Source organism: Drosophila bipectinata, chromosome 3L (assembly GCF_030179905.1).
Source record: "Drosophila bipectinata strain 14024-0381.07 chromosome 3L, DbipHiC1v2, whole genome shotgun sequence".
In the NCBI taxonomy this organism is placed as follows: domain Eukaryota; kingdom Metazoa; phylum Arthropoda; class Insecta; order Diptera; family Drosophilidae; genus Drosophila; species Drosophila bipectinata.
In genome coordinates this window covers 6,088,584-6,115,178 of record NC_091738.1, presented here as the reverse complement: position 1 = coordinate 6,115,178, position 26,595 = coordinate 6,088,584, and the positions used below count along the sequence as shown (strand labels likewise).

Below are 26,595 nucleotides of genomic sequence, written 5' to 3'. Positions count from 1 at the left end.
CTACAGTTCCTTCAGCCTCTGGCCCTAACCCAACGAATAACTAAATAATTTTAAATTATACTAATATTGTCTTCGGATCTGTCGATCGTCGTATCTTGAGAATATCAAGCGCCTCGCATGTGGTGTACAGTTTCGTCTCAGGAGTGTCCTTGCAAGCCTCTGAGGTGTGGTCTGTGTCCTGTTTTTCGTGTCTACAATGTGTGATTGAGTGTTAAGAGTTCGATGGAAGGATTACAAAGAATTTCAAGTTGCTCGATTGTGTTTCTGACTCTTTAGCTTGTGCCCAACTCCAATTATTGCAATGCGAAGACTCCCGTTTGGTGTACCGGACTGTCTTCCTGGAGCAGAGGAATGCCTAGAAAATATAGGAAATACAATTTAGTTCAAGGTGTTAAGAGTTAGGAGCTATTACTATTTTACTAGTTAGTATTAGTATTGGTATTACTATTGGTATTATTTTAAGAAAGCAGAAAATTATCAAGCTCTAAGATTTGTTGCTTATATAATTTTTGAATTCTTCTGACTTTTCAAAAACATCCTCCCAAAAAACAATTTTGGAATCTATGTCTTCAAAGATGACTATGGTTTTTTCTAAAGGAATCTAGGGATTTTGTTGTCTTGATATCTTTCTAATATTATTTTCAAAAGTTTTGAAAAAAACTATTCTAAAAAGAGGTAGAATAGATAGAAAAGTCGTTACTATATCTAGAAGATAAAAAATATATATCTCCCTAAAAAATCTATATTGGATAGTCATCTATTTCTAGTGGATTGTGTTTTTAAGTTATGGAAAAAATCCAATCTTGACAGCTCCAGAGACCTAGAAGTACTGGGCAGACCTCTCACATGTGGGCAATAGCAAAGACTGTAAGTCAGCAGAAAAATCGGTTATAGACAAGACCCCATTCTCAGGGTGGACTGTGGAATCTCTCGCTTACGTGACGGATCTCATAGGGCCATAACCTCGTCGCCGCCACCTCCGCCCATGTCGCCGTTGGTGGGTGTGCCCACGTTGTTCTTGTTCAGGATGGTCTCCGTATCGACACATCCTTTGAATCGCATCTTGGCATCGTCGCCCACGTAGACGGTGCGCTGGCAAAGGAGCAGTATCGAGCAGGACACGACAAAGAGGACGGATGGCACCACCGAGGCGAACACAAACTGGCGATAGGTGACCTCCAAATCGAAACGGGCCACCACAACGTCCTTCTTGGAGGGGGAGTAGAAGCACGGGAAGCGGGCGCGGGCATTATGGTCGCTGCCATCCCGGCCGAAGTCCTTCAGGAACTCCTTGCACTCATCCATCAGGGTGTTTACACAGCCCTCCAGGTTGATCATCAGCTTGGACTCGTTGGAAATGGTCAGATCGACGTCTGGAGGGGCTATCTCCGGCACTGGAGTGGCCACCGACACGTGCAGGTGGCTCAGATATGTGAAGTTGGTCAGATCACTGAGCATATTGTGCTCCAGAGTGGAGCCATTGATGCAGTCCACTGCATCCACGCGGTCCGATGTGTTCTTGATGAAGTAACAGGAAGTCATGGCCACGTTGTCGCTCGATTCGTTCCACACTTCCTCGAGGGTCTCGGCATTAATGGCGTTCTGGCACTGGGACAGATACACCTTGTCCCCACTCAACACCACCACATTCTTGTTCCGGGTGGGTATATCCACACACCTCCTGTCGCAGTTGTAGGGGGTCCTTATTTTCCGACACGTTCCCCGGCTACAGGAGAACAAGCCACTAATGTCCATGCAATTAATTTTTCCCCTCCGCCCAGAACACTTTACGGGTGCGTCGCTGTTGTGGAAGACACACTCGAAGGCGTCCGTGATGTTCAGGCACTGGCCGGCGGTGCAGTTGAAGGTGCCCGTAAGGTTCTTGCACTCGTCGTTGATGCACCGCGCCTTGTCGGCCCGATCCTGGTCGATGCCGTAACACGTTTTATTTGCAGAATTCGTGCAATTCTGGAAGATGAGGTTGCTGCCATTGCTGCGAAGATTCACGTAGATCTGGATGCAGGCGCCGGAGGTCTTGCTCAGACACCACTCGCCGCAGCTGCCCCACTCGCAGTTGTCCTTGTTGACCGCCCGCGTGGTGGTGCACATGACCGGCGTGGGATCGATGCCGCTCTTGAAGGCCCGGGTGGAGGGCATGTAGATGGCCACCGTGAGATAGACCAGAGCCACTGAGCTAAGCACCAGAGTCATCTGGCAAATGCAAATAGTTCCGCATATGCGGTTGTCCTGCGGCGGGACGATTAGCTCCTCGCTGGGTACCTTCTTTTTACCCATTATATGGCGGAGTGACTAGCCCAAAGTCGCGGATTCTCGCTGGTGACGTTCCCTTTTAAAGCCCAGTGGTTAATCCCTCGCGTGCAATCCAATTAGGTGCTCGTCATGACGGTTTCTGGTCTATCGATTCAGAGGCAAACTGCGTGGGCGTTGTAGCTATTGTAGCAAATGTGTTATATAACCCTGCGTAGGTTGAGATTTGCTCCGACTTTGCATGGGACCAGCAGGACCAAGACCAAAGGAAATTTCGCAGGCTGCGCACGTTTCCAGCTGGAGGACACGTTTTTTGGAGGCGACCCCTATCGATTTTTGGCTAGCTCTGACCCTACAATTTCACTTTAATCACTGTCCCATAAGGGAGTCGTCAGTTGCATCACGTGCTCTTTGGCTCCGGCTCGGATTCTTTCCACGCAAACAGGACTTAGCCTTGGCAATTCACTATCAATTATTGGTTTTACAATTTATCGATAATTATTTTGTTAATTTTAGACTGTTATTTTCAGTTGTAATTATTTTTTCCTTTGGAATAAGTGGCAGCTGGCTCGTGACGTTCCTCCGACTGGTTGGCTGGCCCAAGGCTTCTGCTCCGAATTGGCGAGTGCATTCGGCTCGGCTCCGTAGGGCCGTGTATGGCTCTCCGGTTCTCCAGCTCTCCGCATATCCTTACTGACCGCCGACAACATGCCACACATCGTGGCATCGTATTTGGCTCGTGTCCTGCTCTCGCTTTTGGCACAAATCTCGGTACTGCGCGCGCACTTTTATTGCAAAATCAATATTTCCGCATTCACGTTACTGAAAAAGAGAAGCCATTTCTATGGGCGGCATCCCTTGACACCTCCCCCGTCCACGCTCGCCTCACTGGCTCCAGCGTGTTCCCCACTCCAACTGAGAGGCTTCCATTGATTAAGTCGGCCTCCACATGGCCAAGAGTGCAAGTGCACCGAGTGCGCCACTGAGGGGTGTGTGTAGTGTCGTTTTTGTTGCCCCATTTTTGGTCAAGTGCTTGTCCTGCCCTCTTTACAGCAGTATGTTTATGTGTAAACTATAGTTGAACATATTTAATATCTTTAAATCTTAAAATATAACTGAAAACAGGCCATACTTTAATTTTATCGTTAAAGGAAGTTTACTACTCCCAAACCTCAATCATAATACCCTCTGGTAGGGTATAAAAAACGATAACTTAATATAAATTCGTCTATATTTGCAAACAACTAAATCACAAATACAATAATTGATTAGTAAAATTAACTACAATAGTGGAAGTATAGGTTGATATTTTCGTTTGTAAATTTGTAAGTACGCTGACTATAGCAGCTGATAAGAAAATGGTTTATACAGTACAATGTGGTTTTACAATTTTCAATATACAATCATCAATCTTATTTTTAAAGTGGTTATTAGTTGTGGGTTAGTTGCTATTACAGGCTGTGTATAAATAACGAATCTGGAATATCCCCAGACTGGTTAAGGTACATTGCTTTTACGTTGATAGTACAGAAATTGGTTCCATCTTAGATGCCAGGCGTATATACTGTGTGGATTTCCGGCTGAGTGAGGTGTGATGTGGCCACGGCTGCATCCGCCGGAGAAGGGTGCCGCCGGGGGAGATTAACTACGTGGATTTCATAAAAGCCTTCATCCTTCTTATTTCTCCTGTAATCACCCTACAATGGGATTGTCCCATGACCTGGCAATCATCTTGACGGTGTCTTGCTTTAATTTGGGACCAATTAGTGGATTTAACTGGGCTAAATAGCAACAGAACCAAAAGAGCCAACAACAGACGGCCGCCAGTAGAAAACAACAGCGCACAAGATCCTGTTGCGGTGCCTTGGACATCAGACGGGGTCCCACACGAGCCACTGCCGCCCAAAAGGTGGTGAAAAATATTATCGTAAGAATGGCGCCCATGTCTGCTTTGTTTTTTTGCTTCAACTTCCGTTTTACGTCAAAATTAAATTCTGTTTTTAATAAACATCTGTTTGGCAGAAAAGCACTAACGCGTTTTCTAGCGTTCCAAAACCAACGAAGTGTTTTCCATCACTGCTGTACGGATTTCGGCATTGATAACACTGACCAACAGATGGTTTCGCGCGTTGTTAAAGATTTATTTTTTAGTTTTAGTAAATTAATAAGAAAGTTTATAAAGTCAGTTACTTCATGTCAAAAAAGATTTTTAACTCCTCAACGGTTTTTATAGTATTATAGTATTTTATATTATTTTTAATATAAAAATATAAATAAATAGTATTTTATATTATATAAAACTAAAGATTTTAAATAACTTGAATTTGAGTTATTTTCAATTTGAAGGTAAAAATAACATGTTTAAATAATATTTTTAAAATTTAGAACGAACCAAACAGTATAAAGTCTCTATAGAGGGTCTATAAAAGTTCAATAAAAGTTTTTAGAGGACAGATGGCATTTAAAGGAGAAATGGGACCAAAAAATATCAAACAACTACAAACTATCTGCTTTCTGGCACCAGCACTTGGACACGCTCCATTTTTTGTTTTTATCACAGCCCACATGGAATAATCAATGGCAATGGGGCAAATTCTAGTTGCACGCCAATGCGCTGGTAGGTAGGCAACGATTTTGAGGGTCGTCAAAGGATCTTGGTTCGATTTCCGTTTCGATTTGGGGGTCTTGGTTTTTCAGCAGCCTTACTCACATGTAAATTACGAATGTCCCAGCTAAGAGTGTTGAGGTTTATTTACGTTCCTGCCATTGGGCACGCACTCGCGGGACGGGCGGTCGGTTGGTCGGTCGGTCGGTGATGGGTGGATGTTGGGAAATGTGGCAGAAGACCACACCAATACACTTGCAATAGTCGCAGTCACAATTGCACAGTGTGCCATCAAATTAGTTTCATAATCCGCACACGGTTCACTCGATGACGGGCTTTCACTATTTATTGCTATTACTTTACAATCCTTAGCTAACCAAGTGCCAGAAATGCTGCGTTTCTGCACTTTTCCACCATTTCCCCGTGGCTGGGCGAGCCGAGAAAATTCCAAACAGGCGAACTCGTTACGTTTCCCTGCTGTTTACGCCACTTCTGACAATTCTCAGCTTTCGACCAGCACCAGCAGCACTGTTTCTCAACTGGAGATTCTAGGGCGGAGGGCGCCTGCGTCGGCAGGCTTTACGTCATCGCTGGCCCGCTGTTGCTCCCTCGTGGAGTGTGGGAGAGAGTGAGCTTTGGGTAGTGCTGGCTTAAAACTTAACAGCCAAAATGCGGATAGTTGGCCAAAAAAAGCTAAAGATTGGATTGTTTTCTTTATTTTTTAAATATAATATTGTTTCTTGCAGAGTTACGTAAGGGAATAACGTAACAGAGCGTATGTACAAAATATTGCGCATACGACCCGTTGTACCTATTAGAGTTCAAAAGAATCAGTAACCTTTGTAGAAAAAAGGGCCTAAAAGTATATGAACTTAAAAGATAATAAATATTTAAAGAAATTGTTGCATATTTTCGTTAAATTCACAAATAATTTTAAAGTTTAAACCTTAAAAACTATCAACCAGCCAACAGAGCGTATGAGTAATAAAATCTAGCCAGTTAAAAGCTAAATAACAAGCCCAGCATTCGAGCTTGGCGGAGGTGCAGGCGAAAGCTCCGCTCCAAAGCTCCAACTTGAGCCCTTAATTTCGCTGCAGCGTTGCCAGTGAAAGGCAGTCCTTTCGCTGAAGAGTTCGGCCGTCGTGTTGTCGCTTTGCTCCTTTGGTTGTCGTTGTCGTTGTCGCTGTCTCCTTCGTGGCTGTCGCTGTCGCTGGTCTATTGTCAAAAGAACACAAGAAGTTCTGCCACAAAATGCCACGAAAGAAATGTGGACCGTGATTGTTTTTCAGCGTTTTGCAATCAGGTCACCATTGTCCCACGGTAAACACACACGGTAGCTTGGCCAGAACCGCTGATGGCCAGAGCCTAAAAACTGAAACTGTGCGGGCCGTGTGTGATTTGTGATTGAAAATGCGTAATCCCCGTTCCGTTGTCACCGTTCACCGCGTAACCTGAACCTTGAGTAAACACACACAGGCGCAAAGTCGCAAACACACACACACACACACGCTCACATTCACGAACGGGAGCACGCAACTCTACGTCACTAGAGCTGAATAGGCGGGGACGGGTTAAGGGAGGAGGACGAGGAGGAGCAACGAAGGGTCACAGTGGCGCAAACCAAAAAATACATGAAAAATTTAGTTGAAATGTAGTGGAACTACATTTAATTGATCTCGGGGCCCCCCCCCTAACAAATCTTTAGAGGCAGCTGAAAAATCGTTTCGTGCAAAGCACAAGAAGTTGCCAAGAGGCGCACTCACACCACAACCAACTCGGTCGCTAGCTCGCTCACTCACTCCTTTAAAAAAAAAAAATAAAGGAGCGGGAGCGGGAGCAGGAGAGGACCGTCTATGCCGCATAATTTCGATTGGAGCAAGCTCCCCCCCCACTCGTTCTCTGCCCTTCCCCGCTCCATTTCTTTCTTTTTTTTTTTGGCTCTGTGTACGTGAGAGTTGCCTGTGATGGTAGTTGAGCTTGCATGTGCACGGCCTGTTTCCATCGTGTGAGCTTGTGTGTGTGTGTGTCCGAGCGTGCCAAATGAATTGAAAATTACATGTGGCTCCGCTCTGTCTCCCTCCGCGTCCCTTACCGAAAACCCTGCCCGCCCGCCCCTCGAGTGCATCGAAGGAGTTTTATTATTTAAACATGCCGAGCTTAGCTGAGCTCATTGCTGCTGCCGCGTGTTTCCGTTTCGTAATACTCCATCGTTGCCCCTCCCCCCGTTCCACTCGAGGTTACATAAAAATAAACGCGAGCGGGCGGCCATCGTCACCTTTAGGTGGCTTAATTGCGGCCGCTGGGCTTAAAAATACACGCATTAACGGCAAACACGGTCTAACGGTATTTTAAAACCCCGCTTCTTCTTCTCGTCCTTTTTCCGTGTTGGCCCACCACAGCTTTGGACAACTGCACGTGGCACGGATATACAGTGAGAGAGCGAAAGAGAGAAAGACAGAACGAGAGCGAAAATAGTCAAGCATAGCAAAGCAAAGTGAACAAGAAAAACAAACAACAAAAAAAAACTGTCCGTCCAGCATTCTTTTTTTACACACATTTGAAGAATGTAAAGTGAGCCAAAGCTAAACACAACTGTGGAAAAGAAGCAGAGCAGAGAGTGAGAGACCCCAAAGCTGGCCCATTGGCAGGCCACACACCACACATACACGCGACACACACACACACACATGACACAAACACACTCAACACACACAAATCAGGCTTTGCCGCAGTCATAAAATAATCAAGAAGCAGCTAAATCAGGCATATAGCAAGAGCCAAAGGACGAACGAAGGAGGAATTCGGAGGAGCAGGACCAGCGCCACTGCAGCGTGCTGATGTTGACGAAACACCTCCATTGGGACGCATAAAGCAATTAGCAAAGGTTCAAACCCCCCACTCACACACACACACGTACGCACTGCCAGTGAAAAAGGACGAAAGCTAGAGGGGAAAGGTAACGGTAAAGTGCAGGATGCGTGGGATTCCCCTTGGCTCTGTGGAGTATTTAGCCTAATCGAGTGATGCCGAGCACAAAAATGCAGAAGCCCGCCTCCGTCGCCCCAACCGGAAATCACTACCACGCCATTGAGAACGGCCTGCCGCCTTGCAGATGCCAGCGATGTGCGAGATAACGGGACACTGGACTATCGGGCATCCAAAGCAACCAAGGAAGGACAGGCAGAAGCTGAAACAGAATCAGAACCAGGATCAGGAGCAGAATCAGAAGCAGAACAAGGAAAAGCAAAAGCTAAAACAAAAGAAAGCAAACGAAACGAGAAATCGAACTCTCCCTGTGATATAACTTGCACCGTAATCGTAATCTAGCTCTTAGTTATCGTTATCGATTAATAATCGTTAATCGTTAATCGCCGCAATTTTAAGCTAAGTACCGCACTGCTAAAACACCAAAAAAACGATACAATACACCGCCCCTCCGCCTTTGGAACACCATTCGCTGCCGCTCTGCTCCGCCGCCACCGCCGCCAGACCTGCGCCAAACTATAATACAATATATATACTAGATATATAGTCCGACCAACAAAATCGAGTAATTATTTAAATTAATTAAAAATGGGAGACGAACACGAGAAACGAACGGGAAAGGAGAAGCTGCTGTTCTATACCACCGCCTTCTTCATCCTGCTGGGGACGTTCAGCATGTTTGCGTTTCTCTTCCTGGTGCCCTTTGTCATTGAACCTGCCTTCACGACGATCTTCATGCAGTTCGAGGAGGTCCCGGCCCTCTGTGAGACCTACGACACAGAGATCTACTACGGGGCCAAGAACTGCTCGTGGTCGTCCTGCCGCGAGGGCTGCACCAAGGACATCTACACGTGCACCCAGATCCGGGTCAACTATCGCCTCAATCTGTACAACTTCACGGATGAGTTCAACTTCACCGAGTACCACATCAATCTGAAGGAAGCGGAACGCGAGCTGCCGCCCGTGAAGCGAACAGACCGGTACGAGAGAGCTCTCCGTAGCGACTACGAGTACGATAATCTGGGTGGCGGCATCGGTGGTGCCGGGATTGATATCGATCTCGGTGGCGGGCACCTGGAGCAGCTGAACTTCGGGGATGCCGATGGGTCCAATGGCTACCTCATTGAGGACTCTGAGGACACCAGAGGACTCAGTGCCTCGGGCACTCTCATTCCGGATGAGCGACAGCCCTTCGACGAGATCTCCGAGCTCAACGAAGGCCTCATGGGCAACCGCTCGAGGTACTACTACGTGGGGGCCAGGCTCTTCCCAAACGTTAAGGGTTGCGGCTACCCGCCCATGCTCAACTGCACCATTTGGCTGAAGCGGTACACAAAGATCGGGATCAAGTTTCCCTGCTACTACTCCAAGGTTGACCCCAGTCTGGTCATCAGCGACCTGGACTACTGGCAGAACACCCTCAATTTGGTCTACTCGATGGCCATACCCATTCCGTCGTTCATCATCTCGGTGATCTACCTGACGTACGCCTACTTTAAGATCTACAATGAGGACGAGGAGACGGCGCCACTGGACAAGAACGCCGAGGACATGGACATCGACGACATAGATGCCGTGGACGACAGCGATGGTGCCGTGCTGGCGGACAACGTTGCCGGCAGTCAAATAATTAACATGGACTCGACCACCAACGACAGTTGTCTGGACGGTGTCCTGCCCAATGGTGGTCCTGGGATGACCGCCTCTATATCGCAGGTTGGCTCCGTTACCACGCCGGGCAATTACATAGCCCAGAGCCCGGCGGGATCGCAGATGACACCAAATTCCGAGATGAACTCGTTTGGGCATCAGTTGAAAGTCCAGATGGCCGACGAGTTGTCCAGGGATTCGTTGGAGAATGGGGTTATCTCAACGTCGAATTCAGTTCAAGGGTAAGAGAGGAAAAAAGAGGTTTAGGATTATGGAACTACTTTATGTTTTAAATCCTTTTAAAAAAAATAATTTCTTAAGGCGGGGAAATTTTTTGTAGCATACTTTTTTGGGTCTATTCTTAGGGAAATCCTTCCTACGTTTTAAATTATTTATTTTTATATAAATCATATTTTAAAATATTAAAAACCTATTTTCTTTTTAGAAACTTGAGCAAGACGATGACGACGAGTATCTCAACTCCTCCTGGGCCGACAGCGGCAGTCTGAAACGTCAGGCGCATGGTCTGGAGAATGTTAGATTCCGATTCGGAAAATGAGCCGCTGTTGGATACGTAGACCGCCGAGCGGAGAACGGATCACGGAGCAGGTGGAGCAATCAAACAAAACCAAAAAAAAAAAACCAACCAGAGACCCCAAGTATTTCTATCCAAAACAATCGTCAACAACAACAACAACAACAACAACGCAGCGAATGCGACCGAACCTGAATACCTTCAGAGCTGTTAGAGGCACTTAAACAACTATGATAGATTATATACATACATATATTTACCTTACGAACTAGCTACTCGGACACATCTCACACCATCCTCACTCATAGCACTAGGAGTCTGGAGTAACACCAGATGGCTTCACAATTACACCCGCCACTCTCTCACAGACACCACATCCACTCAAAATTGTAACACGGGCATTAGTATCTGAGCACAGTAATTGATATTTGGAGGGCAAGGACTAGGAGACGGTAGACAGAAGTTGCCGCATCCTGTGGGAGTAGCCGCTTTCTTGATTGGTACAAATACAATAATCCGCATGAATATACAAGGGTGCGTGCAAGGAGTGCTAGACATCTACCTAGAGGAACTATAATACTTATACACGTGCATATACATACATAAAATATACAAATATTTACTTGAATTATTTTTCTATTCAAAAAAAAAAAAACAATCGTCGTCGTCGTCTCAAGTAAGCAAAGCCACTACCCAAGCCCAAAACAAAAATAATAAAAACTACAAAAAATAGAAATAAAAATAAAGCTAAAGCGAGAATAAAATCAGAACAAAGCGCGCAACTTATTTACAAAATCGATAATCGAGGCGCTGAGGTTTTTTAAATATTGTAAAGCCCATTCAAGAGCTACAGAAACCCAAAGAAACGAAAACTTAAGGAGAAATATATGATATTAAATGAAAGCGTCGAGTATTTAATTTAACAAGTATAAATGATAAACGAAAGCAAGTCGAATGCCTATATTTGAAGTAAAATAAATTAAATTAAATTAACGTAAATTAACTAACAATTGTTATCCTTCAAATTAATGCGGATAAAAACTCACAGCTTTAACTAACTGAAACGGAGGCATAAGATTTTTCTTCTAAATATTTATTTTATTAAGATTATTACCGGATAATGAATATTTATAGGTCCTACCAATGGTTCAAGCTATTCAATTAAAAACTTACAAAATAAAATATTGCATTAAATCTTAATAATTTAGGTCTGAAATTAAATATAAAATAACGTTTCCTTTTTATATTACAAACAAAAAAATACAAAAAAAAATGAAAAAAAAAAACTAAACAAATCAAAGACACATCTAAAATCGAAAGCGAATAATCTCAGAATTCGTTGCCTAGGCATATAGATTCTCAAACCGCATCAGCATCGGCATCCGCATCAATAACTGCACTTTTGCGCATATTGTATCAATGATAGGCGGCAAGAAAAACTACACTACAGAAAGTCGTTTGTTTTTAACGATCGAATGGGAGTTAGTTCATGAAATCAAGCGATGGCAGAAACGAGCGCAACTATTAGCTAATATCATGTAAAACAGACAAAAAAAATACAAATGCTACTAGAATTGAAACCAAATACATGAAAATCTCGAAATAAATACGCATTTAGCAGCCTAAAATAAACGAGTGTTTTTATTTGATACTTAAATGTCAGATATTTGGTAAACTTCTTAGTTCTTTTGTTATAGAATCTATATCTTCTCTTTTTGGCGCCGTCTTTTTGAATTTCCCACCACTTTTTCAACACTGGAATCCATTGTGACTGGCTTAGAAGAAGAAGCGTTAAGAATCCCAATCAGCTGTTCTCGTTTTCACCTGTGCCTGTGGGCAATGTGAAAAATAAGCCAAATAGTTATTGCTATTTTTCGTAAGAAGGAGCGGCCAAATATCGTTAATTAAGCTATTACCAAAGCTACGTAGGCCCCGGATCCGTGGCGGTAAAAGCGCCCTGCGGGAAATCACAGCGGCGTTAAAGCTACACATCGTCGGCGTCTTCTTTTTTTTTTTGTAAACAAAACAAAAATACACAAATTGTAATAATCTAACAAATGCCTCGCAGCTGAGATAACTAGACGATGGACAATAAGAAGGATATATACAACCTGTGGGTGCAATATACGACAAAGGTGAGGGCTGACTAAGGTCTATATCGAGTGATAAGCGGTGGAGCTCTTGTGCCCGAGAGGGGGGCGAGGTGGCGGAGCGGCTGTCGGGGGCGGTCGCAAAATGTTCAAAGCATTAGTCACCGCACCACAAACGGCAAACAAACTCGGAAAATGTTTATCTGCCCAAAGGCACTGGCATCGTAGTGTAAACACTGTAACGATTATATAATCCGCTCAGGCTCAGCCTAAATCCTGTTATCTCTGTCTCTTTTCCGCAGAACGATGAAACGTACTTCCGGGAGTTTGTGGCGCGTTTCGTGGCCATTTGGCGCAGTCAACTCCAATTGGACTTCCAAGCCGAGAACTGTCCCCTGTGGAACGAAGTAAAGACGGACAGTGGCCCGCACCTGGGCCGCCTGCCCGATGAGCTTTTACCCGCCATTGGCAAGTTCATTATAGTGGCTAGGGATGCGTGCGATACGGTCGGAGTTCTTGAGGAGGAGGCCATCGAGCAGGTGGCCATACTCATTGACTGCCTGGTGATTGTGTGCCGGCATTTTGACAACATCCTGGCCATCATCAAGTACGAATACAAGCCAAATCTAATCGCCATACTGACGAGGGTCTTCAAACAAGTAAGTCAAGCTTGGGATATAATAGGAAATACCTTAATAAACATGAGGCTTTCTAATTTTTTTTCAGCAAATGAGTGAGACCCAAACCACGGCCGCTACGAGTCACCTGTTTCGCAGTTTCTCGGCCTTTCTGGAGGTCATGTATGACCCGTACCTGACGTGGCGCAGCTTTGTTAGAGGCCATTCAGCGGATTATAGTCGTTTGTCCTACAAACCTCACTCTGTGCACGTAGAGATTGTTCCCTTTATATATGGTGAGTTTTTAGACTACATTGTATCATAAATCCACTCAATTATTTGTCTTACAGATTGCTTCCAAGAGGAAAAACTCATCCGTTATGCGGAAATAGGCGAGAGTCTATTAAATATTTTAGGAGCAGTAATTTGCGGCTCACAGGTAGCACCAAAAGCGTCTCCAGTTTTCATCCGCCCTGTCTAGTCCTCTTTTGATTAAGCTATAAACCTAGGATCTAATTATGATTAACCTCACTCCCCTACAGAATCTTCCTTTTGCTCACTGCTTTCGCTATTAATGTTCACTAGAGTTCTATCATTTGTTTCCATGTCCGCTTTCGTTTCGTTTCATTTCGTTGGTGTTGCGTCTGGATCCTCTCCAGTTGCAGCTAAAGGTGGCGCAGACTCTAAACTCGACCTCGACCCTGACAAATAGAAATACTAACGCTCTAACCAATTCTTCACTTGCCCCCTGCTCGGGTGATGGGCTGCTTCTAGACTGTGATAACCTGGTGAGTGGTGGAACCATCCATTGTCCTAATCATTGTTGTCCCTAACTGAACTCCATGCATGCCACTGCTTGTCCACTTTCCTGTCAACATTCTTGTGAATCTTTTGGCCTTTAAATGGTATTTTTCGGTTCGTTAGCGCAATGGTATGAAGGCCATTTGCCCTGCCACAGTGTCCATCACCATGGGCATTCTGCGACAGTGGGAGAGTACCAATAGCCTGCGCTGTGTGGCCCTCAATTGCTATGCTCTGATGGTCATCGTCCTGCAGAAATCTAGTCCAGAAGAAGTAAGTAATCGTAGCTGATATAGGGACTTTCTACTTAATTATATTCCTTTTTCTTACAGCGCCAAATAGACCTAGTTACGTTAGTTCAACTCTATTGTGATGCTCTTCAAGAGCTACTGGCCACCAAGCACTTTGACAGCGGCGACGCCAACTTCGACATAGCCAGCGATGCGGATCAGGATGTGGCCATCGACATGGCTGCCCTCTCATCCACAGTGGCGGCTGTGAAACTGTTCTTGGGCAGCGAAACTGTTCTTGCTGCATGTGAGGCCATTGTAGAATCGAATCTACTTGATATCTTAACCAACCTGCCGAAGCTCATCAAGGTTAGTCGATAAATCTTCAACCATATTCTCACTAATCTATCCTACTTGAAGCCCTGGCACATTTCTCATTCGAGTTCCTTGTGCAGCACCATGGAGGCCTTGGCCACTTTGACAAGGAACTCGCCACAATCCGCCAATCAGCTCCGCCAGGCTGAGCGCATTGAAAAGGTCTTTGCCAGCTTGAGAACTTTTGGTTCGCCCACCGTCAGTTTGCTGGACTCATGCTTCATGCTGGGCTATGACGATCAGAAGCACCTGCTTCTCCTGCCCGAAGTAATGCTAGAGCTTCTAAACTGGGTGCCAGAGCTTCAGGAGCAGGAACAGTTGCATGTAACCAACCTAGTGCTCAAGGGCTGCACAGACAACTACGGAACGTAAGTGGCTTACTTAAATTCTCTGCAAAAATAAACATTATCTATTTAATTTTTTAGAAAATCTGTAGCTTGCGGTAGTCACGTAATCAAGGCAGTATGTGGTTGCCTTCTGAAAGCAGAGTCCTTGGGCGAAAACTGTGTCCAGAATCTCATCAAGCTTATTGAGGAGCTGAGCAAACTTAGCATAGTTCCCGTGGAACTTAAGTGCATCTTTGCCCTTCTACGGCAAGGCACAAAGTTTCCGCAAAACAAGCAGTTACAGCAGGTAACTCTACAAATACCAGGATTAGGATTCATCTTTTAATCACGTCTGTCCTTTTAGACCCTAGTTGTCATTGCCCTTCAGAGCTTAAGAGGCAGCAACTCGTGCTCGCAGTACTTTGCCATTGAACAACAGACGGATGGCATTGGAGTGCCTGACATTCGCAACTGGACCATTTCCGGATCGTATGGCTTCATCTTTCACATCCTGGTGCGCTTCAATCAGCTAAAGGACCAGCCCAGCAATCGTCGCATGCTTCTGACGCTCCAGACAGCCAGTGGCAGTGGCTTCGAGGTTTTCGTTCAGCCTAATGGCAATGTGGTTGTGGCTGCCCTGACCAGGCGCGAGTATCTTACTTCTTCCACAGCCACAAAGACTCTGATGGATGGCCAGTGGCATTACCTCACCGTAGCCATAACACCACCAAAGCGACCCTTCTCCTACAGTCAGATCAACATCTATGTGGATTTTGTCCAGAAGCTGAGTGCCACTCTTAAAGTTCAGGCGGTGAATGAGCCCTTTACAGTTTGTTCCATTGGAGCGGTGGTGGCGCCGCCTCAACCAGGTGAAGTGGCCAAAACCGGGATCATGCCCAGGTCTTCCTCTCAGGAGAGCGGCTCGAGTGGTTACAAGGGGATGCTGCCAAGTCTTCTAGAGCGCACACTTTCTGCAAATGTAAGAAACTTACTTCAAAAGAAGATATACCCTAATCCCTTACTTTTTGTTGAAGGTTTCCAACTACTTCACATTACCCATGCGGACCCAGACGGCCTTTGATCCAAATGTGAAGAACTTCCCCATTGGAATGCAGGACACGGTCTTCGGAGAGCAAGCCTGCCTCAATGGTCATCTAGGTGGCGTCCTGCTAGCCGAGCCCACCACCAACTTGAAGACCATCTTCGATGCGGGGGCCAACTTCAGCTCAATCTTCTCGCAGGACAACGATCTCCTGGAGCTGAACTCTCGCTTTGTGTTCTGCTATGCGCCCGGGGCAGTTTGGCATGGCGTCTGCCAGGATTTGATACCAGGAGGAAAATATCCAGGCAGGATTAACGCTAGACATTGTAAGATTGTGAAAATCCAGGAAACCATCAACAGTATTGGAGGAATTAGTGCCATACTGCCGATCCTGCATAGGTTGGTGAGTTCGGAACAGGCGGCCGACATCTCAATAGCCAGTGTCAGCGAGGACTCGAATGCATCCTGTGCTCCTACACCCACGGCCGAGGAGTTCACCGACTGGGAGATGCTCTCCTCGAACTCGTACACCGAGTGGAAAATGTTGCAGCATCCGGTGGCCAGTTTCCTGTGCCTGCTCCGCTACTTGACCCATGAGCACGAGATGAACCAGGAGCAGTTGCTGGCCAGTGAGTGTCTGGCGATCGTGGGCATCATGCTGCAACGGTGCCCACCAGCTCTGTTTGATGTGAATGCTCTTATGGCCACTCACCTTCTAATGGAATCTCTGCAAGGCCACAAATCGGAGGCTGGCGGCCAGCTTCTGGATGCTCTTTACGCGCACATAGTCTTCGATTTTGCGATCTGGTCAAGATTGCAGTTTCAGATCACCCTGGGACACGTACAGTACCTGAGCGCCATGATCAAGAACGACAGAAAGTTCTTCCGGCGGCGCTACGGCGTTCAGTTTGTTCTGGACGTGGTGCGTCAGTACTACTCCACGCCGGACAGTATCACCGACGAGGACGCCAAGACCATAAGGGCGACCCTCTTCGGGATCATCCGGTTCTACTTGCAGAAGGATGTGAACATCAAGGAGGTGAATGCCATGGTGGCGTTTCTGGCTTCTGTCAGGCAGGATGTGGTTCTGGTTGAGTTCCTGGAAATGATGACTCTCTATCTGCGCGGCAAGAACTGCAAGGACCAGATGGTGCTACTCCTGCATGAGCCGCAGTCCGCCAATCTCATATACAACTTTTTTGTGGACAAGAGCTACAACAACCAGATCCAAGAGGCAGCGATTAGGGTAAGAATCAACCCTGGTGGTAAATTTCTTGATTTCTTTAACGAATCCTTTTTCATGTTCAGTTCATCAGCGGACTGCTGGCCACATCGCGAGTTCACCAGAAGTACAAGCAAGTGCTCCGACTGTACGACCAAGCCACCGAGCAGAGCATGTTTCCTGGCTTCTTCTCCTTCATCACTCCCCTGTCCCTGAGCTCCACAATACTCTTCCATTTGGTGGATGAAATGCTGGGCCTGCAGCCAGACTATGCGGGCCTCATCTTCCTGGTCTACCATGTGAGCACCTGTGACCTGCCCGTGAAGTTGGAGATCGCCAAGCGCCTGCTGCAGACCACGTTCGTGAAGCAAAATTCTACGGTGGCGATGGCCAAGCAGACTGGCTGGCAGGAGTCTATTGCCCGCCTGCTCATCCGCAAGCCCATCACCAGCTCGCCGCCGGATGAAGAAAAGCGACGCAGTTTTGGCATCAACATGGATGTCTTACTGGAGGATAACTCCACTTTCCTGGCTCAGGCCGATCTGATTACCTTTTCGGACCAGGAGATCGGACTGGCCCAGCTGCAGCAACAGCAGCAGGAGGAGGAGCAGAGCGACAGTGGTCTTATACTGAACGAGATCCAGGCCAGTGTGTCCGAGGCAGCCACTGTCATTGAAAGCGAAATCAAGGAGCTAGCCGAGTCTGTGTCTGGGGCAGTGGTGGAAAATGCCAGCAGCTTGTTCTCGGTGATTCGGCAGACCACCCACGACATCCAGGACACCTTTGAGTCACTAACTCTTGGTAGCTCCACAGACACCGCTGACGGTGGTTCTCAGACGCCGTCGATTCAGCGCGAGGAATCTCTGAGCTCCGACAGTTCTACGCAATCGCCGCATGGAGCTCCCAAGAAAAGTGACTCCCTGGAGGTGAATATATTTACCTTCTTTGGGTTCTAACTCTAACTCCATTTTATCTTTTTAAGAGTACTTCCGCCTTTGACTTCGTGGCCGATGGTGACGTGGACACTGAGGAGCAGCTGGTGTACTTGGTCTCAAACACCCTCTTCAACATCTTCTGGCGCGGCATATCGAACGATCATCCGCATTGCTGGCAAGAGCGTGGCCAGGTGCTGGGCTGCATCAACTTGCTGGCTCTGAACAATGAGCTGATTACCTCGCACCTCTCCCTGCGTCTCCGCATCCTGGAAATGGCGGTACAGGCCTCGCTCTTCGACCTCTCGGAGCACGGTAGCCAGACTCTGGTCAATCAGGAGAACGCCTCGCACATCCTGCGCATGGTCTACGAACTGGTGGTGCTGGGTTCCAACGAGGACGAGTCCAAGAAGTGCTCCACTAAGCTCCTGGACGGTGTGCTGGCCTTGCTCGATGCACTGATGATCTTCCAGCAGGGATCCTCGGACGACTGGTCCGACATGATTCGCTTGTGCCTGGGCCTGCTGCTCAAGTGCTCTCATCACCCGAATCCCGGAATAGTGGCCATGGCCACGGCCAAACTGCATGCCATACTTCAAAGTCGTTCCACCGAGGATCCAGCGGAGCTGTCCTACCTCTTGTACAGCATCAATAGGGCCTTGGATAATGCCATTGAGGGTGAGCTAAGGGCTATAATCCTTATAATACTTTTTAAATAACTTACCATTATTTTAGTGGGCAATCCCGAGGAGTATTCCTTCTTGATGCCTGTGATGAAGGCTCTTTTGGAGAAATGTCGCTTGGCCTTCAACCTGGAGTCCACTCTTCCGGACTTGCCCTCCACATCGGCGGGTCCTGTCTTCTTCAATGACTTCCAAATGTACAGCACCAGCAAGAAGTGGAGGAACTTTATAGAACGCATGGTGAGTGTTGGGATGAACTCTTAGTTTTTAATCATTTTCTTCTTAGTTTTTCTAATTTTTTTTAAAAATCATTAATTTATTAAACATTCTTAGCCTAAGTTGCGATAAAAATTAATAGCTTAAGTCTCCAGTCTTAGTGCTAGTTAACCAAGTCTTTATAAACTATGCGCCTCCCAAGAACTCCCCTCTGGAAGTCAGTACAGTTTGTGGTTTTTTGGCAAGTTCTGACGCAGTCCCTGGAGATTCCGCTCCATCTCCCGGTCGCTGAGCGGGCTCTTGAACAAGGTGGTGTCAAAGACGCCCTTGGTGGTGCGCTTGGGTGTGACTCTCGGCGGGGACGATGCATCTCTTCCGTGATTCGCCGGCTGGAGAGCCAGCGGTGTCCTCGCGTAGGCCGGTCTTGTAGGTCGCGTGCCACGCACACTGGTGCTGGGCGAGAACTGCTGCCTGGTCGGAGGAGCAATGGTGCCGTCGTAGTAGCTCTGGGAGTGAGACTGCTCTATTCGGACGCTGGTGTGGATAGGATCCGGCTGGCTGGGACTAACTGCTTGGGTGGTGCGATACCTGGAGCTGCCGCGATTTCTGGTTCGCATCGTCGCGGTTCTGGGCGCCGGAGTGCTGGTCACAATGGTGGGAATAAACCCTGTGCTTGTGGTGGTGCTCCTGCCCCTCATCGGACTCCAAGGAGCCGGAGTTGTTGTGGATGTGGATGTCGTGGGCGTCACAAAGTTGAAGAAGGTCTGCTTTCTTTCCACATAATGCGAGCTGTGGGCGTGGGCATCTGAATCTATCTGCTCGATCGACTCGCTCCTCTGGTGGCTGTCCGCGTCGTAGGCCTGCTGGAGCTCCGGCACATCCAGGGTGTGCTTGGCGGGCACTACTCCGGCGCCAGGCTTGCGCTTCCTCTTCCGCTTCTTGGAGCTACCGGCCGCATGGGCATCGCTAGCTATCTCATTTTGATCCGGAGAGGAGGCAAGTATGGGTGGATAGGACTCCTGCTCGTCCCGGTTGGATGCCTCGAAGGGAATGGGATCATAGATGGGCACTTCGTAGCTCGACTTGGGGAAATCGAAGCTGGGGAACTTGTGATGCGGATTAAGAGGCAGTTCCTGGGTGGGTGGGGCATAATCGTTGTGGGGATAGTTTTGAATAGGATGGGTTTCTGGAGGCGGTGGCTGGTTGTAAGTGTGGGAGGGAGGTTGATCATAACTAGATGAAGGATACTGGGAGGGTTGGTCATAATTTGGTGGCTGTGGCGGTGAATCGTAGCTGGAGGATGGGTGTTGAGGTGGCGAGTCGTAACTGGAGGAGGGATGTTGCGGCGGTGCATCATAGCTAGAAGACGGAGGGTGAGGAGGTGCATCATAGCCAGATGAAGGAGGATGAGGAGGGGCATCGTATCCCGATGAAGAAGGATGGGAAGGCGCATCGTATCCCGATGATGGAGGATGTGAAGGAGCATCGTAGCTGGAGGAAGGATGCTGCGCAGGCTGACCATAGTTAGTAGCAGGTGGACCATATCCATTTGCCGGAGGATGCTGCACTGGCTTCACATAGTTGGTGGCCGGAGGAGGTTCTGCAAAGCTACCCTCATGGGACTTGGGCGGCACGTAGCTCTGCTGGTGGTTCGACTGATACGAAGTGCTGATCTCGAAAGCGGGCGGAGAGTACGAAATCTCAAAGTTGGAGCCATGTTTTCCTGGTTTCTTGGCCGGTGGCTCTGCAAAGTTCTGATGGTAGCCCACATTTGGAATCTTTTGCTCGTAAATCGAGTAGGAGTCTGGAGCTGGCAGATCCTGGTGCGAAAAGTTGGGAACCGAAGCCGGTATCGAGGGTACTCCGTAGCGCGTGGAGGGCGGATGGGCCGGAGCTGGAGGCGGCTCATAGTGGGAGGAGAAAGAGTGATCCGGAGGCTGGAAACTGTGCGTCAGAGGTGGCAGCCCGTACTTCTGGTGGGGCTTGTGATCGTTGTGGGTGGTGACCAGTCCGAAATCCAAGCTGGGAAACTTGTGGGCCCCATAAAGATCGGGTTCCGGGTCATGGTTGTAGAAGTCCAGATCCATGGACTGCGCCTCGTAGCTGGAGGTGGGTATCTTGAAGTCCGCAGGATCGAACTTCAGGTTCTGGAAGTCCTCGATGGAGAAGCTGGGCTCCTCGATGTGGTGGGCCGGAAACGAGGGTTTCGCATACCGGTAGGGACCCGGCGGCGGTCCGTACTTGATCTTGGGCGGACCCTTTGTCCGGCGGCGCAGCTTGGATCTCTTGCCGTAGGGTGGCTGGCGGCGATACCGGATCAGTTTCTCCGCCGTGGGCGCGAGCTCCGTCTGGGGCTTGGGTTCCGCCTGGAGTCTGGCAGCTACTGGCTCCGCCTGAGTGGCATTCGCATTCGCATCGCTGAGGGCGAGGGGCAGGCAGACGGCCACCTGGGAAAGGGAAAGGGGTTCAGAGTTGAAAAGGGTGAGTGGGTTAATCTTCCGCAAAAATGTCATCAGACAACAAAACTTTCTCCCCGCTCGAGACTTAAGTGCTGTCATCTCGGTGCGCCGAGTCTTATGTGGGCAACCTTTGACTTTCCAGCTCCCAGAGCTTCCGCCTCAGTGCCTGCCCCCTACAGAGAGGCTCCTAGGCCGTAAGAGGCTTCTTCATAACAAAGTGTTACATAGCTGCCACCACCTTCTCTCCACCGCCAGTGGCAATCGAGTCACGAGTCGCGGTGCCCAAAATCCTCGTACTCGTAATTGCATCGATGGGAGTCTCGTTTTTTGTTGCCGGCTGGCTGGTCTCACGCAATCCTAACCACTGGCAGGAATTTCGGAGGCGAGTGGCTGGGGGAGTGGCATCCGAAGGAGCCAAGCATTGAACCTGAACGTCACCAGGTTCAGGTGTAAGCCCGAAACCGATTGCAGCTGCCTGTTTTGGCTTTGTTTTTCTTCATCTTTGTTTTTGGCCACGAAAGCGGCAATTTTTTCAAACGACTAGTTTGGGACTAGGATTGGCTTGAATTAAACTATTGAGGTTCGAGGCAAGTAACTTGCAAGTGTTTGGAAAGTTTAATTTAAGGCAGTTTTAAACAAAAAGAATGGATTTATGGAAATTTTAAATTGGAAAAAGAATTATGTTTATAACAAGACTGTCATTCATGTACTTTTAGTTTTAAAGGCTCGGATTTTTGATACAAATTATATTACAAATTCTTAAATGAGTCTATATAGTGATGGGGCTAAGGCAATACCAAAGGCTAAGGCAATTTAGTGATGGTTTTTCTATTAAAATGATGGAAAATCTATGTTCTCTTATTTCAAAGAAGATATTTTTCCAGCCAATGGATTCCTTCACTAAGGAAATATAAATATATGTAGGTACCGCTCCTTAGACATTCTATCTAGAGTCTTCGAGATAAGATTCTACCTATTAGATAGGATAAACTAAACCAAAACCCCTCTACAATATACCTCTCTCTATATTAAACTAAAGATACCAAATATTAAGCCATTTATAACCCCTTTCAAAAGACCACCAAGCCCATATCACTTCTGGTAGGCCCTTCTGGTAGGTGACGATACTACCCCTCTGGCAACACACGAGACAACATAATTAATTCACATATTATTTAATCGCTTACAAAACAGGCCGAAAGCCACAACAAATTGCACATTTCGAGCGGTTAGACAAAACGCGAACTAAACTCTAAAAATTCCGAAATCGACGCGAACATCAACAACTTTCCACGGGCGGTGCAGAGACTCTGAAGTTGTGAATCCAAGTCGGAATCCAGAGTGGCAGACTTGTGGAGTTTAGTAGAGTTTGTGTTTAGTTTTTAAAACTGTGATTTTCCTCGTGGTGCTCTGCTCCCGGTGGTGGTCACGACTCGGCGGACTTTCTTTCGGCAACTGAGCTGAGCGCCAAGAAAGTGGTCTGGTTTTGTGGCTCGAAGCGTCGAAGAGGCGCAGCTGGAACCAGTCGCTCGAATGACAAAGCGGCGTCGTCGTCTCCGCCACCGATGCACCCACCTGGTGGTGGTGGAGATTTTACCAGAAATATTTTGCTCCGCTCTTTTGTTTTTTAGTTTTTCCCCCCAAATCCCCCACCAAACCCAGTATTTGGTATATATTTTAATTTGTGCCCAGTGCCTTGGAACGAGCTGAAGTGTTCGAGGGATTATGCAAAGAATCTCCCGTCGTGCTCCCTTCACCAAGTTAGTCAGAGATCCATCAGAGATCCGCCTGTGGATCAGTGTTAAGTAAACCCCCAAAACATCAACGCCATCATCCGCCATCGAGGAGCGTGTCAAACCTGTTTCCCAACTGCAATCGATCGCTTCCTGTGCCCACGTTGAACTTGAACCTGACCGGACGTGACTGGGTCGGGGACTGGAGTAGCAGTGGTGGTGGTGGTGTAGAGATCTCCACTGGAGCAGATGGAACTCGAACACGCACGAAGACGGCACCTGGAATCGAATGAAAGCGAAAACAAATCCAAGCTGCCATAATCGTCAGCCTCGTTCATCTTCGTTGCATGAACATGAGGGGACTGGGAGAAAATTATGCTCGACATGTGTCTCTAATTGAGATAAAAATATATTAAAAGGTTTTATTTTTAGAAACTAAACTGTATTTCGGGGTAATTATGGTTAAATATAGGCTTTTAATCTATGAGGTTTTAATGATTTTATAAACTTTTCAATCAAAATGTTACATCAAAATAAAATTGGCTATATGGGCTTATAAAAGAGTTTTAAGATGGTATAGTTTTTAAGAAAATAGTACTAAGAGATTAATTTATTTATTTAATTCTTGTTAAAATAAAATTTAGGGGTAGGGGGATCAATAAAAATATACAAGATCTCTAAGGATCTATACAGAAAGGCTCTGAAAAATATAGATATAAAATATATTAATTATCTACACAGTCTTCAAAGGCTTAAATATAGTCTTAGATTTATAATACTATAACTGGATATAATAACAATATATTTCTCTAAATGCACTTATCAAATAATCCATATAATTACAGGTAAAACCCCTATATGATCGCTACCAGCGCGACATCGAGCTCCACCTGTGGGAGCCCATCAATCGATTCTGGGCAGAGTGCTACGAGGCCTGCAAGGCGGCCTCCAAGCAGCGTGCCACCCACCAGGCGGAGAACCGGCGTCTGTTCCAGCAGAAGATCTACATGCCCTGGAAGGTGCGCCAGGTGGAGGAGATGCAACGCCTCCAGACGGCGGCACTGCATCACAAAACGATCGACAGTCACATACGGAAGCGATGGAAGACCGCCAAGCGTTTCTTGTACGGTCCCCGGGGTCCCTGGTATACCGGGTGAGTTTTCAAAAATGTATTTAATAATGCACTTGAAGAAATAATTTATAAAAAATAAGGAATGTTTTATAGTTAAGTGTCTAGTTATCAAGCTTTAAGTTTTAGTATATTTATTAATTAGTCTCAGTGTACGAAAGATTTATAAGATTCCCCAGACCCAACCAATCCCATTATGAAATGACGCCAAATTCAGCATTTTAATTGCCACTGCCGCACTTTTGAGGCGACAATTGTAATCGAGCGTGCCGCGTGTGGGGAATCATTAGAGGTGTGCGTGATCACTTAATCACCGGGAGGCACAACCACCATAATCCACCGTAAACCACTCGGGCACTCAAACACCGCTAAACCACCCAAACACTCAAACAGTCAAACATTCGAACAGAAGCCGTGCTCTGCGGTAATTTCACTTCAAATGCAAACAAATCCCTCTCAGACCAGACCAGACCTAGTCATCGCACAAACCGTCAACACTCTCGTCTGGTGGCCGCCGTCTGGGTTCCATTCCCAGCCACAATGGGTGAAATCCGTCACAACAATGCCACAAATTGTCGATTATCTGATTGACAGTTATGAGCCGAAAAGTTTTAACTGAAAATCTGATGGCCAAGATAGACGGCAGGCGTTGATATTGTCCAAAACGATGACTGGGCTTTTTGTAAACTTGTTTTGATTAATAAAGTTTACAACCGTATAATCCGTAATAATTTAATTATGGAGTTTATTGATTTGATGGGAGATTGATTTGGTAAACATTTATATATTTTAAGAGGTGATATAATAGCTAAAAAAGAACACTTTCTTTAGAAAACATTTGCGAAGTCTCTAAAACAAACTCTAATCAATTCCAATTTTTAGCTTAAACTCCCAGAGAGAGAGTGAAAACTTGTTAAAACAAAGAACTACCTTGAGGCTAATTTCTCATTTCAATTACAAATAAGTAGAAAAAAAAACTTTCTTTAATTTGTAGCCAAAAATACAGAGAAATATGTGTCTAACCCTGAAGCTAGTCGGGCCCATTGTATGTATTTTATTCACCGACTGCACCTGGGCCATTGTTTTACGCTTTCGCCCATGTCTTGGCCGGCGGCCCCCTCTCTCGCCATCCACTGCCACTTTCCCGCCCATGCCGTGCCGCGATTAACATTTCAATTTAATTTTATTAAATCATCAAAAGCATTTAATGTCGAATGCAACAAAGGCGTCTACACCCCCCTCCCACCCCTTTGTCGTATTATGCAATTGCAAATGTAACGAAAACTCATTATGCGATCCATAAATGTTTGTTTTTTTTTTACATAAACAAATATGCACATAATTGAATATACCAGAGGGAGGGGGGACTATAAAGGGGGAAGGCCTATTAGTCCACTTTCTGGCGTTCGGCTCAGATGGAGGTCAGTTCTCGGATCAGATCGGACCGGATCGGATCAGGTCGGTTCGAATTATCCCATCCGAGAGCAATTGATCAAGGCGCGGCCAGTTCCAGTTCTCCATTGTGGCCACTTGCCAATTACTCGATCAAATATATTGCCAATCCGCCAACAGAGACCATAAATTTCATTTAGACCACTTTGCATGGGGGCTCTCAAATTACGCAGTGCAGTTGTGGTGCGTGGCCCGGTCCTTGGTCGGACAATGTTGCCCCACCAGCACTGCCCCGCCAAGCAGTAGCTGTGACCCGCTCAGGTGGGGCCAGTTCTAATCTAAGGTCAATCCATTCTAGCGAAAAAAACCACGTATGTATATAATAAAATCAATGCCATTACTTAACAAGTTGCTAAACTAATATGGGTTTCATAGTGCGTTTAGGCCTTAATATGCAATTCTTATTGATGGGATAATTATATATAATAGCTACGTTTATGTTTTGTATTATATTTATTTAAAATACAAATCGTGTTGATATAATAATTATTGTAATTGGGCAATCAAAAGCAACGTTTGTGGAGAATCGATCTAAAAATCGTTTAAGGTATTCCGCTCCAGAATCAGATAAGAATTGCCAAAGATATAGACTTCGCAGTGGGCCGAATCGCTGCTCCCATGGATTTCCCACATTTTGAAGGGGGTCCTATAGAAAATTTGACAAAAAATCTAAAAAATATTTTGTTCCTAGATTTTGATGCAGATTTATAGAGAATCGATCCACAAATCGTTTAAGGTATTCCCCTCCAGAGTCAGATAAGAATTGCCAAAGATACAGACTTCGCAGTGGGGCCAATCGCTGCTCCCATGGATTTCCCACATTTTGAAGGGGGTCCTATAGAAAATTTGACAAAAAATCTAAAAAATATTTGTTCCAGGATTTTGATGCAGATTTGTGGAGAATCGTTGCACAAATCGATCAAGGTATTCCGCTCCAGAATCAGATAAGAATTGCCAAAGATATAGACTTCGCAGTGGGCCGAATCGCTGCTCCCATGGATTTCCCACATTTTGAAGGGGGTCCTATAGAAAATTTGACAAAAAATCTAAAAAATATTTTGTTCCTAGATTTTGATGCAGATTTATAGAGAATCGATCCACAAATCGTTTAAGGTATTCCCCTCCAGAATCAGATAAGAATTGCCAAAGATATAGACTTCGCAGTGGGGCCAATCGCTGCTCCCATGGATTTCCCACATTTTAAAGGGGGTCCTATAGAAAATTTTACAAAAAATCTAAAAAATA

The 26,595-nt window shown here is 46.4% G+C and overlaps 5 protein-coding genes across 9 annotated transcripts in view; 2 read left to right on the top strand and 3 right to left on the bottom strand.

The window, feature by feature from the left end:
• Positions 1-225: 225 nt before the first annotated feature.
• Positions 226-2,682, bottom strand: Teh3 (tipE homolog 3). 2 transcript variants are annotated; one of them, XM_017245837.3, is made up of 2 exons: positions 939-2,682; positions 226-355 (listed from the first exon to the last, which is right to left on the bottom strand). In XM_017245837.3, exon 1 carries the CDS (start codon positions 2,293-2,295, stop codon positions 949-951), a length of 1,347 nt encoding a protein of 448 aa, XP_017101326.1. In that variant the 5' UTR covers positions 2,296-2,682; the 3' UTR covers positions 226-355; positions 939-948. The 2 variants fall into 2 exon arrangements, with proteins under 2 accessions (XP_017101326.1, XP_043069959.1); XM_043214024.1 differs by lacking the exon at positions 226-355 and adding an exon at positions 774-865.
• An 801-nt stretch (positions 2,683-3,483) lies between these two features.
• VhaM9.7-c (Vacuolar H[+] ATPase M9.7 subunit c) lies at positions 3,484-4,315 on the bottom strand. Its single transcript, XM_017245840.3, has one exon. The coding sequence runs from the start codon at positions 4,210-4,212 to the stop codon at positions 3,961-3,963; it is 252 nt and encodes an 83-aa protein (XP_017101329.1). The 5' UTR covers positions 4,213-4,315; the 3' UTR covers positions 3,484-3,960.
• Positions 4,316-5,959: 1,644 nt separating this feature from the next.
• tipE (temperature-induced paralytic E) lies at positions 5,960-10,214 on the top strand. 2 transcript variants are annotated; one of them, XM_017245836.3, is made up of 3 exons: positions 5,960-6,193; positions 7,273-9,750; positions 9,954-10,214. In XM_017245836.3, the coding sequence occupies exons 2-3, from the start codon at positions 8,447-8,449 to the stop codon at positions 10,015-10,017; spliced, it is 1,368 nt and encodes a 455-aa protein (XP_017101325.1). In that variant the 5' UTR covers positions 5,960-6,193; positions 7,273-8,446; the 3' UTR covers positions 10,018-10,214. The 2 variants fall into 2 exon arrangements, with proteins under 2 accessions (XP_017101325.1, XP_070135749.1); XM_070279648.1 differs by having other exon boundaries at positions 5,960-6,335.
• A 1,626-nt stretch (positions 10,215-11,840) lies between these two features.
• Positions 11,841-26,595, top strand: part of LOC108128335 (neurobeachin-like protein 1) — a 34,584-nt gene continuing 19,829 nt past the window's right edge. The window contains exons 1-15 of one of the 3 annotated variants that reach the window (XM_070279647.1): positions 11,841-12,178; positions 12,436-12,792; positions 12,860-13,046; positions 13,101-13,189; positions 13,416-13,538; positions 13,675-13,824; positions 13,884-14,150; positions 14,202-14,524; positions 14,582-14,789; positions 14,847-15,461; positions 15,517-16,770; positions 16,833-17,672; positions 17,729-18,356; positions 18,414-18,601; positions 23,615-23,922. In XM_070279647.1, coding sequence (XP_070135748.1) covers positions 12,128-12,178; positions 12,436-12,792; positions 12,860-13,046; positions 13,101-13,189; positions 13,416-13,538; positions 13,675-13,824; positions 13,884-14,150; positions 14,202-14,524; positions 14,582-14,789; positions 14,847-15,461; positions 15,517-16,770; positions 16,833-17,672; positions 17,729-18,356; positions 18,414-18,601; positions 23,615-23,922 — 5,588 coding nt within the window. In that variant the 5' untranslated portion in view covers positions 11,841-12,127. Of the gene's footprint in view, positions 12,179-12,435; positions 12,793-12,859; positions 13,047-13,100; positions 13,190-13,409; positions 13,539-13,674; positions 13,825-13,883; positions 14,151-14,201; positions 14,525-14,581; positions 14,790-14,846; positions 15,462-15,516; positions 16,771-16,832; positions 17,673-17,728; positions 18,357-18,413; positions 18,602-23,614; positions 23,923-26,595 lie in introns of all 3 variants that reach the window. The other 2 variants (XM_017245858.3, XM_017245860.3) reach the window with 2 other exon arrangements.
• Positions 18,702-22,588, bottom strand: LOC108128336 (uncharacterized). Its single transcript, XM_017245862.3, has 2 exons — positions 22,224-22,588; positions 18,702-21,024 (listed from the first exon to the last, which is right to left on the bottom strand). Exons 1-2 carry the CDS (start codon positions 22,254-22,256, stop codon positions 18,796-18,798), a joined length of 2,262 nt encoding a protein of 753 aa, XP_017101351.2. The 5' UTR covers positions 22,257-22,588; the 3' UTR covers positions 18,702-18,795.

Coding starts and splice junctions, on each gene's coding strand:
- Teh3 (XM_017245837.3), bottom strand. CDS start 2,295: ATGGGTAAAAAGAAGGTACCCAGCGAGGAGCTAATCGTCCCGCCGCAG.
- VhaM9.7-c (XM_017245840.3), bottom strand. CDS start 4,212: ATGGGCGCCATTCTTACGATAATATTTTTCACCACCTTTTGGGCGGCA.
- tipE (XM_017245836.3), top strand. CDS start 8,447: ATGGGAGACGAACACGAGAAACGAACGGGAAAGGAGAAGCTGCTGTTC. Junction 9,751..9,953: donor ACGTCGAATTCAGTTCAAGG/GTAAGAGAGGAA, acceptor TTTTCTTTTTAG/AAACTTGAGCAAGACGATGA.
- LOC108128336 (XM_017245862.3), bottom strand. CDS start 22,256: ATGTGCAATTTGTTGTGGCTTTCGGCCTGTTTT. Junction 21,025..22,223: donor TGTGGCTTTCGGCCTGTTTT/GTAAGCGATTAA, acceptor TCCCTTTCCCAG/GTGGCCGTCTGCCTGCCCCT.